Source organism: Epinephelus lanceolatus, chromosome 19, assembly GCF_041903045.1.
Source record: "Epinephelus lanceolatus isolate andai-2023 chromosome 19, ASM4190304v1, whole genome shotgun sequence".
Lineage (NCBI taxonomy): Eukaryota > Metazoa > Chordata > Actinopteri > Perciformes > Serranidae > Epinephelus > Epinephelus lanceolatus.
The window spans coordinates 20,006,618-20,017,490 of record NC_135752.1 but is presented as its reverse complement, the minus strand read 5'-3'; the positions used below and the strand labels follow the sequence as shown (position 1 = coordinate 20,017,490).

Sequence of the window (10,873 nt, the reverse complement as noted above, 5' to 3'; positions counted from 1 at the left end):
CAGTGATATTGGATGTTATGTTATCTTTTTACAACAACACGCAAAGTCTTCACATCCATACCCGTCATTCAGCTGGTGTTTCTACTTAGTGACTTCCAATGGGTGAAACTGTAGAGCGGCCTTAAATTCCTTGTCAACCAAAGTTACAGGCAGACAATCGAATGTCTCTGTGTCCTGGCAAACTTCCTGTGGCCATAAAGCGAATATGAGACAGACAAATACCAGAACAAGAAATATGGAAGGACTAAAACAGTGAGTGAAGTTTTTAAGAGCGACTAAAGTGGAGAGCTGAGAGAGAGAGAGAGAGATCGGCTTCGTGGGGGGAGAGGCTGACGTCAAGCTCTCCTCGAGAAGAGTTCTCAGTCAGCAGCGGGAGGTGAGGAGTGACTGCTGTTTGATTCACTCCACCAGCATGTGATGAACCAGTTGGCACGTGGAAAAGAGAGAGGCTGTGTGTGGAGCTGTAACCATAGCCTCCAGGTGCAGGCGTTTTAAGATACAGACCTGTCAAAGGGTCAGTTCATCCAAATGGCAAAGAAATATGTTCTTCCTCAGAGAACATGCAGTGGTTACATCTTTGCTCCTAATACAGACGAGGTGAACACTAGATTTTCTGCTGCTCACAGCATTAAAAAGTTTGAGAAACACCAGATACAGTGTCCTACTTACTCAGAATATTTCACAGAATACAGTGTGACTAGTTTTCATAGAAACATCTTTCTACCCAAGAAATAGTACCAAAGAATTATTTTTTTTTGCGACCGCAAGCAACCAACTGCTGTCAGCCCCGGATATCATGTAGGATAAAAATCACATTTAACTCGACAAGAATAAATAAGCAGGATCCAGATTTGTGGATTAAAGGATAACGCTGATGATAGTCTGCATTTTCCTAATTGGCAACAGACCCCAGGAGTTCGTTTGTCTTTCATTACTTGTCCATTGGTTCCTACTGAAGATGTGCAGTAAAAAGTTTAAATGCAGGAGAAACAACTTGTGAATATTTACATCTCACCATCTAAAGGTGAAGTCAGCAATTCTGGGTAAAGATTATTGACATTGTGCTGTGGAGTTTAGTACATTAGCATGTGCCCGATTTACCGTCCCTCAAGCTCTCGCTGTTGACTTTTTCTACACCCACGGCTGCCTCTCTGTCCTACGTACGAGAATGAATGTTGCTGATTGGCTGGAATAGTGTTGTGTGGCTTGGTCTGAGTAAATGATTCCCATTTGACCTTGAGATTATCGCTGAATTTGACAAAGTGTATCGGACTGGATAAAAATCGCTGACTGCATCTTTACATTGACATGGCAAGCTTGTTAGCAAACAGTTGCTTATTTACACGTCCAGCAGCTACGACAGTTACAAAGAAGCATTGTCATTCAATTGTAGTGGTCTTTCTGCTCACCAGCTGAATGTTCTTCAAATTCTCACTCTCTTTTTGCTCTGTTTTTGGTCTCCACCAGCTCCTAAGGGAAATATATGCTTCTAAATGCTCCACTATCTTCACCAGCTGGTTGCTAACTTTGTCTGTCTGCTTTTTGGGGTTTCTAGGGCACTAAACAGCTGCCTACACGTGGAAAGGATGCTGAGCAGAGCGGCGAAATGGAGCCTAAACGTTAAAGTCTTGGGCTTTAAGACCAAAATGAGCTGAAAGATGCTGAAACACTTTGTAGAGGTGAGGAGAGCTGTAGAATTGGGAGATAATTTTCTGCAAGTTTGTCACTGCAAGCGTCCCCCTTTTACCTTCATTTAATTTATTGTTAATATAAAATTATTGATAAGAGCAGCTTCAATTATCAGACCTCAGCACTGAAGGGACTTGGCATATTTTGCGGGGGGAAAACAGACTTCAAACAGCTTTGATTAAAAAAAATAATGAGGGCTGAAAGATTTTGAAATTAAGGTTTGATTTGCACTTGCCCCAAAAGCTTTTATACTTCGTACGCACACCTTAAATGCTGTTTAATGACTTGCTTTCTGTACTGCTGCAATCTCCTCATCAGCATTTACAGATCTTCTCTGCACAGTGGAAACATTCTTGGCTGCCTTGATTTACAGCTCAGTGGCGCTTTACGGCTAGCTTTTGTTTACTGTACGACCCTGGGCTAGCGCTCAGGAATGCACGCCACACTGTCAAGGCCATCTCTCAAACCACTCCCGCAATTCTCCTTTTAACCCAAATTTTCATCCTCAATTTTACATGATGCTTGTGTAAACACGTCCCAGGCAAATTAGCACCATCTGGCACCGGTGCATTACTGTACACGGCAGAATACCAGGAGACACGCTCGTTTAATAGAAACAAGTTTAATTCTGTAAAAAGTTATAAAATGAATATTGTACAAAAATAAAGTTTGCAGAGAGCTTTGGTTCTGTAACACAAAACAAGTGAGACGACATGACAGGTTTTTTTTCACAGAGGTGTTAACACGACAAGGAGTGAGAAAGAAATCCAATCCTTTCTTCTAATACTAACACTGAGGATTCCTTCGCATCTTTACCTTTTTGCTTGTTTACCTTTGTATGAAAACCAGAGGACTAATCGCCAAGAAAACATGAGCAAACAGTCATAAAGATGAGAGGGCTAGTGGTCACAGTTTACACACTTTAATGTATGGTATCGGGGAGTAGCGGGGCGCTCTGAGACTTCTGGGAAGTCTCCTAACTGCACATTCTCATCTGGAAAAGCTTATGCACGAATCAGTTGTTAAAGGGGAAGATGATCCAATTGATGAGGTATGCTGTGATAAAAGCTACGAGTCTTTTTTTCTCCTCTCTGTGTAGTGTTTGGCCTAAATTCAGCTTGATGCAGTGGATTTGTTCTGTGTGCAGGGGGATTACACAGTAAAGCTGGCTTGCTTGCTGCTGGGTGGGCACAGATACCTTGGTCCCTAATCCGTGCTAACATCAAGACCTACCCGAGGGCTCTCTTTGTTCCACTTAAAAGGATCCCCTCGCAGGGTCTCGATGGGCACAGCAACATGCTTTTAAAGACCCTCCTGTTTTCCTGGATGTGTATTTTTGTATGGGAATAAACTTGACTGAACAAGTGATTACATGTAGAAAGCACATTGAGCCTACCCATCGTCTTCCCTCCGCAGCTCCAAAACATCTTTTGTCCAAACGAGTAGTCTTGAGATATTTACATCAGCTGCGCGATGACAGCCGTTACAGTAGCTAGATCTTCCTTAAACTGCCTTCACCAATATGCCTTTGCCCACAGGGATATTTGGTTAAGACTCATGTTAGAGGATCACTTTCAAATCCCCTTTCGGGGAGTAAGACCTGTCTGTCAGAGTCGAGACAGAAACACAAGCAGTCCTGTGAACTTTAAAGCCTATTGGGACAGTTACCGCTGCAGAGCCTTTGCTCAGACTTGGTGCGAGGCCAGAGTGAGGTTTCGGGTAACGTATGCTGATAGGCAGGCATTCTAGCAGCTTCTGGACTCAAAGTATGCATCCTCAAAGGCACCTGCAGATCCTCAGAGAGACCCCTACGCTCATGTTGATTTTGGACATCAGTTACAAGATGTGATGGCTCCTCGTTGGAGTGATGTTAAATCTATTCTGGGTCTTGAAAATAAACAGCAGCAAAGAATCATGTGCTGAGAGAGCAACATCTGAAGTCCTCCCCCTGTCTTAGCATGGTCACATCGGAGAAAATGAGGTGAAGAATCTACCCTGCCGTCTCTCAAAATGCTCCAAAACTACAGATCAATTCAGTCGAAAATCTTCTATTGGTCCCCTCCTCTGTGTCTCATTCTAACGTGGTAGCAAATTATGATCCTTTGGAGTCATGAATTGAGAAACTCTGGAATCTAAGTGAAGCAGATAAGCATCATTAGGATGTGTGTTTGAGTGTTTAGCAGTACTGGATCACCTTTTTTTAGACTTTGCTTGAGAAAATGTTCCACATTGGCACCATCCAGGACAAACAAAGCTTTTAAATAAATAAGAAATACGACAATTTCTTTCATAAAATGGTTTGAAATAAATAACAATAAGTTAATTCCCATCTTAATAAATATACCTCTTACACACACGTGTATAATATATATATATATATATATATATATATATATATATATATATATTTATATATATATATATATATATATATATTTATATATATATATATATGTACATATATATTTATATATATATATATATATATATGATTGGATTTTCTGTAGATGCGTTGCACCAAAAAGTCTTTGCTGAACTCCGGCGTGGTTATTTGTCATCCCTTGGCTCTGAATGTAAATGTCAACATCCAGACTATGCAGTGAAAGTGATTTAGACCGCAGCTGAATATACTCCTCAAATCTCTGTGTTCATCTGGAGTCTTAGGAGCCAGCTATGGAAAAAGTGATGTTCCTGGGAAAATGAATTCCTCCAGAAAAAAGAGCCAACTTTGTCAGAAGTTTTTTTTCACTCTCACCTTTTTTGACAGCACAGTTAGCAAATCTGGAAGTGTAACAGTATCGTTTCTCCTGCGAATCGGTACAGGCCTCGTACATTTCTGCATGTGTCTGATTGAACAGTCAAATGCTGGTCAGGGTTCTGATGGACTGAGCGTGGACTGTCAAAGTTGAATACACCTTTTTGCTGCTCCATCGTCTTTGATGTCTACTGACAAAAATTAGAAACAGTAAACTCCCTCTTTGACCTCGCATGCCCACTTCCAACAGAGATCCCACCAGCTTGTAAATGTGATCCTTACTTCACAGATGCTGGTCACGGCTGTCACTTCCTCAGACACAGCCACACTTCCTGGCAGAATGCTTCTTCAGCGTGTGATACACCACATTGTCGTCTAAGAAAGATAAGTCATCATCGAAAGCGATTGGTCGACAGCAGGTGCGAGAGGGTGTGTCCTTATCCAGCTTCTTGTTGTGTGTGAGGTTGTTGAGGATCTTGTCGTAGTTGGTCTCCGCCTCCACGCAGGGGCCGCTGCAGTACCGGAAGATCAACTCCTCCTTAGTCTGGTAGCCCAGCCCCAAGTCCGTCACATTGAGATGGACCTCCTTTAGCAAGCAGCCTCGGGTCTGCACCGATATCCCTTCCCTCCCCTTCTCGCCTCGTCCTCCTTTACCGTTTCGACTTCCCCCTCGCCCCCGGCCACGCTTCCTGTCGCCATGTCCTCTCCTCTCACCTCTCGTGCTTCCTGTGTTTGCTGCTCCTCTCTGTCTCTGCTCCCTCCGTCCCCTGGAGCCTCCGCTGGGATCCGACGATCGACGGAGTCTGCCAATGGTAGCCTCAATAAAATCCATTACATCATCAAACTGATCTGGATAGGGGCCTGCGATGTCATCTGAAAGATGCAGAGGAAACAGATTCATTTATGAAGCTGGTATTAAAATAATAGCTTTATCACTGACGTGGACTTTCTGAAAAGTCAACTCAACAAAACTTAACAACATGGTTATCAATGATTTCCTACTTTCTAAGACTGCACAAGCAGATAAATAAAACTTTAAATATCCTTGTGGGAAAGAAACAAACAGAGTAAAACGACATGAGGGTTATGAAACATTGCGTAACCAGAAATGTCAGCAAAAGAACATCTACCAAATCAATCAGCCCAACCATCCAGACTGAGAAACCATTCGTGCAGAATAAATGATGCACGTTGTCGTTGACTGTACATGCTTATGGTCAGCCAGCATATGCACGGTGAAGTGTCCAAGAATATGTGCTGACACAAATGCAGACAATGTCCATAAATACTGAGAAATGTGCAGATCAGAAACAGTGCATGCTGATTTATAGATTAGTCTCAGGCGGAGGAATGCAGAGAGCAGCCCAGAGTTGTTCTCATGGACGTGCAGGTGCCCTGCTTTCACTCTTTTCAAGATGGCTGTTGGGGGATGAGTTGGAGGCTGAAGTTCAGAGGGTGTTGTCAATTCCGTTTTGAGAATTGTTGCAGTCAGAGAGGAAGAGCATTTGTACATCTGTAATGCGGGCAGAATTGATTTCGCATGAATAACATGGCCCGGCATGCTGCCTGCATTAGGCCTCAATCTCATATAACCTCAGTCGTTAAAAGGTTGTTCAGCTATAAAGCTTAAGTTAACCTTGTTTGCTTTCACACGCCAATTCCCTGTATTGATACAGTAGGCACAGACCAATTACACCACCAGGAGAGACACGGCGAGAGATTATTTTTCCCTCATTTAAATCTTTCATGGGTGTAATTTTAGAATGCCAAGACTTCAAAAGGCCAAATAAAAGGAAATCATATGCTCTGAGTCACTTAGATGAAGCAGATTGTAGTCTGCTTGAAACTCAAAACATGCACCAGCACAGCTCTCCACCATCTGCTGCGAGGAGCGATCAGGACTGACTGAAAGCCTTGGACCCTCCTGTGTTACATGTTGATTCTATTAAGGAGTAAAGTCTACTCCAACGCCTGTAGGTCTGGCAACAGAGAATGTAACGTATGATCATGGAGACATATTGTTCTGAAATGAATCAATCAGTCCAACCCTAATAACATCACCTGCGTGCGTCTGTGAGCGTATGGATGTGTGTCAAGGAGTCAGGGGGGCGGGGTGCGATGTCTGGCAGGTGGTGTTGTGGTTAACAGCCTCTCTATTGCAGTGTCACCGATCTCTCTTGTCTTACCTGTTCCTCTGGCAGCGCACAGGCCACCTGATCCGCCTGTGCTCCACAGCTGATTGGGCCGCTGCTCGTGTATCAGGTGAGCCTGAGCCAATCTGTTTAGACACACCTGCCCTTTGATTTAGACACCTTCTATTGTGTGTCAGCTGACAGGCAGGGTGGCTACAGTGTACACCTGCTGATAGACGGGGCCGATGGCAGCAAACGGAGTGATTCATGGGGCAAATTGGGCCATAATTTTGTCATTGGCTGAATCTGATATCAGTCACGTGCAGCTGTTGCCTGCAGATTTCAGCCTTTAAACGTTGGAGAAAACCACAGTTTTCTTTCGTGCACATTCCAAAAGACCCATCCTCTCTTGGAGCTACAGTGTTGTTTACACTATTAGTGCATAGTTAATGGTCTTGGGTTACAAAGCAGATCAGTGATGTCACCACGGCCCAAACAAGAATATGAGGTGGCAGGACAAACATTTGTCCAAATGTTCCATTCCTTATCTAGTTCTTGGCCGCGCTTACATCTGTCAGAAGACGATACAGTGTCACATTGATCCAAACAAAATAAATTCCTGCCCACCGTCACTGTTAAAATTAACATAAACACAGAACTCTCACTTGATGCTTGAAACTTTCCGGTGTTGTCCAGGCTCTCGACTGTAAATTCCTGTGACCTGGTTCACACTGCCTCCTCTAAAACCTATGATTCCCGGCTTTTGGCACATGGGTAAAGGACATGGGTCTCTGTGTCGCAGAGAGGCAGAGGTGAACATAAACAAGGGGGGAAATGTGGAGAGTGACCTCTGGGATCGGAACTGCTCGTGCTCTTTATTCATGCTGCTAGCTTGTTTTGACATCAGTGTGATGTAACCCACAGCAGCAGTAAAACACAAATTAAGATCTTCCGCCTGATAACCTGCCCGTCTGAGCGTCTTATCAATGTAGGACTCTCCAATGTTGTCTCAGCCCACTGGCTATCATGTTACCTGCTGTTTCTCAAGTGTAATTAGTCTAAATTACTTGGCCAGCAGACCAACTGTAACAGTAATTTCTGTCTCTCATATGAGCCACTATCCTCTCAGAAGTCAACACATGGCAGTGCATGACAATGAGATGAAAACTTTTTCCTGTATGATTAAATGGTTAGTTGCATGTTTGGTTTACACAAGCAGCATGTATCTATACTGTGACCCCCATGTGGGCCAATTATCCATCACTATCCGACTATCACAGTGACTGCACACCATAAAAGATTTTGTCAAAACATGCAGCGCGCCCTTACATTGATCCTCCATGGCGATCTCCTGCAGGTTGTGGTCTTCACGCTGGAACGCTGGCTCTTCGTCCTCCACAGACAGGGACGCAGAATCACTGTAGCTGCTGGGGAAATAAGTCCTCTTGGCTGGCTGAGTGTTTTGGTAGAGAGGCCGTGTAGCAACAGAGCTCAGGAGCAACAAACACGTGGCCAAAACATCCCATAACTTCATCTTAGACTCAGTTCCTATGAAGAAAGCTGCAAAAATAAGAGACAATATTTGATTTGAAATAGGAAGATAAAAGAAGCTGATTAGAAATGAATTAAAATAATAATATAAGGGACTCTAAATACACTCATAGTCCAGTCACAGTGTAGGCCAACTCTTGTTTATAATGAAGTCATCAAAGAGTTTGAGACAGTGTGGCCAGGCTGACTCATTGTGTATTAATAACTGTGTGTCATCATGTCAAAAGGCTTTGATCTCAATTTGCCTCTGTCTCATAGTGGGGTTTGTTGTCAATGTGAATACCAGAGTAAACCTATCAGAAGATTCCAAATAAATAACTCACAATAAAAAATAGATTATTGTGTACTTAATAATGTCAAAATACCCCCAAAATATTGAAATAATATAGAAAGGATAGTGCGTAAATTTGTGCGTAAAAGTGGATTTAAAATTACAAACATTTGTGATTCACAAACAGCTCACTTCTTATTTATTATCTGCTGACCTGTGAGGTTTATACAATATGTTCATGTTGTGATATCTGGCGAGCTCTTGCTACTTGTAATGAGGCACGGAGGGTGCGCCTCACATAAAAATGCGTTGGTGAAAGCATGCACCAAAGCGTGTTGGCAACGATAGCCTAAATAATGGTGCGACTTGGCCAGATGGCGATCCCCAAAGCTTACGTGACTCTGTCTAATGGCATGTTGAGTCTGCAGTAAACCTAAACAGCCATGCATGGATAAATACTGGGCTTAAACATGCTGCGCAAAAGTCCTAACAACTGTCTTTATAAACGCACAAGTTGCATTTTTGTCTATTTTGATTTGCTCTTTTTACGCAGGTAATTAAAGCGAGGCTTGTGTGACTTTTGCGCACAATTAATCTGAGGATATGAGAATTATTTTGCGCTCTTAAATGATAAAAATATAATGTTTTCCTTACCTTAAATATGGCCCATGCAGACCTGAAACTCGCTTGGCTCTTGGCGTTAAAATCCAAAACAGAAAACGCGACTCATTTGGTGTCCCAAGCGGAATCAGCTGCATGAATCGTTCAACAGCCACGATCCGAAAATTTCCTTAAAACGAGTTCAAATTCGGTTTATGTCCTGATAGGGAAAAAAGCTGAAATAACGCACCAGGTGTGTTTTTCATACTCCGATCCGGCGCAGCGACCAAACCATGCGTCTTTCCACACTTTGGAGTCCAAAGGTAGGTGTTGAAGAGAGCGGACCAAGTGCCACTGCGCCTTACGGGGGTACAGTTGCAGTCGCTGATTAATTGGATGCTACGTTTCCACGTTGGAAATCCGAGAGAGTTCCACCATCTCCAACTGAAAGGAGTCCAATGAAGACATCAGCGTCTCCAGCGAGAAAAAAAGATGCACAATATGTGTGTCCCAGAGCGCGAGGAGCTCTCGTCTGCCTCTTGGTAAAACAGTTAAAGCGTCGTTATATCCACAACTGTGTCAAATGTTCATAATCGCCAACATCTGACAACATCTTGACATGGTAAACAACACAGGCGGGGGTGTTTATTCTCCATTTCCTCCAGGTCAGATAGTGACTGTAGCTCGAAGAGTCTCCACGCGCGCTGTCCTCATAGTGGACTGAAGCAGGACAGATGTCTGCGCATAACACCGCACCGGGCGCAGAGGGCAGTTTGGAGAGATTTATAGTTAAGTGCGCTCTGACGTTTGGGGCAGTTGGTGTCCGCCCCTCTTTTATATATCCCCACAAGAGCAAACAGAGGTCCACATATTTCTCCAAACCACCCCTGGAGCCCCGTTTAGAGGAGCGCAGTTTTCAGATGTCTTGGGGATTATGTCACACATCCTGATGTCCTCGGATTAGATTTCAGTATGCGGAATGTGATGTGGAGATGTTCTGTTGCGATGCATGTTTCTAACCTGATCTCCGCGCGCTCTCGTTGCGCACCGGGTGTCAAGTTCCGTCTGATGGCTATACACATCTCAAATTTAAGAGTCCCACTTCACTTGCTATTTACTAGAACATATTTGTAAATACGCGAGATGGGCGCAGAGGACACTTTGATAGGTTATGTTAGCCTATATGTATTCCACTCCAGATTTATGGCATACAAATGTAACCCATACACACCTTGGAGCATCTGGTCATTCAATAAGCGGGTTCTTGTCAAGGTGAGCCCGGGGCAACACCGCACACACCACAAAAGGAGGACTGATCCAGCTAAGATGTGGCACCTGAGAAAGCCTTTCCATCACCCGTCATGATTTACAAGCTCTACCCGCCTTTCATCTTCTGCAAAACTGGATTCCACACAGCTACCCCAGTCCTTTAAGAATCAAACTCATTTTGTGTTCATGTGCCAGGGGAGACCGGCTTCTTCCAACAACCAAACACTTGCTGTTCCAAGAAGCTCTCTGGTTTTAATTTAACACGTGAAATGCTGCTAAAGATGGCTGTTCAATAAAAGGGTAGAAATCCCAGCGCTGACACTTTAAATCCACTCTGACTTATCTGTTATTCAGCGGTATTAAGGCTCATATTTGTTTGCTCATGGGCTGGAGCTTCTTGTCAATACATGTTTGCTTTCAAGCATTTATGTGCGCCCTACCCATCCTTGAAGTATCTGCATGGTACTGTGCCAAGTCTTCATTGTATGGATTCCTTTCCGTCATGTTCTCACATGGTTTCATTGTGTTAAATGACAGGCACTGATGTTTCGTTTGTTATGGTGGGATCCTCTGAATTCATATAATTTGTTTTTGTAAAATGTATGG

At 43.4% G+C, this 10,873-nt stretch overlaps 1 protein-coding gene across 1 annotated transcript; it reads right to left on the bottom strand.

Moving 5' to 3' along the window:
• Positions 1-4,186: 4,186 nt before the first annotated feature.
• gdnfa (glial cell derived neurotrophic factor a) lies at positions 4,187-9,882 on the bottom strand. Its single transcript, XM_033647478.2, has 3 exons — positions 9,053-9,882; positions 7,906-8,136; positions 4,187-5,317 (listed from the first exon to the last, which is right to left on the bottom strand). Exons 2-3 carry the CDS (start codon positions 8,108-8,110, stop codon positions 4,758-4,760), a joined length of 765 nt encoding a protein of 254 aa, XP_033503369.1. The 5' UTR covers positions 8,111-8,136; positions 9,053-9,882; the 3' UTR covers positions 4,187-4,757.
• Between the last annotated feature and the right edge of the window lie 991 nt (positions 9,883-10,873).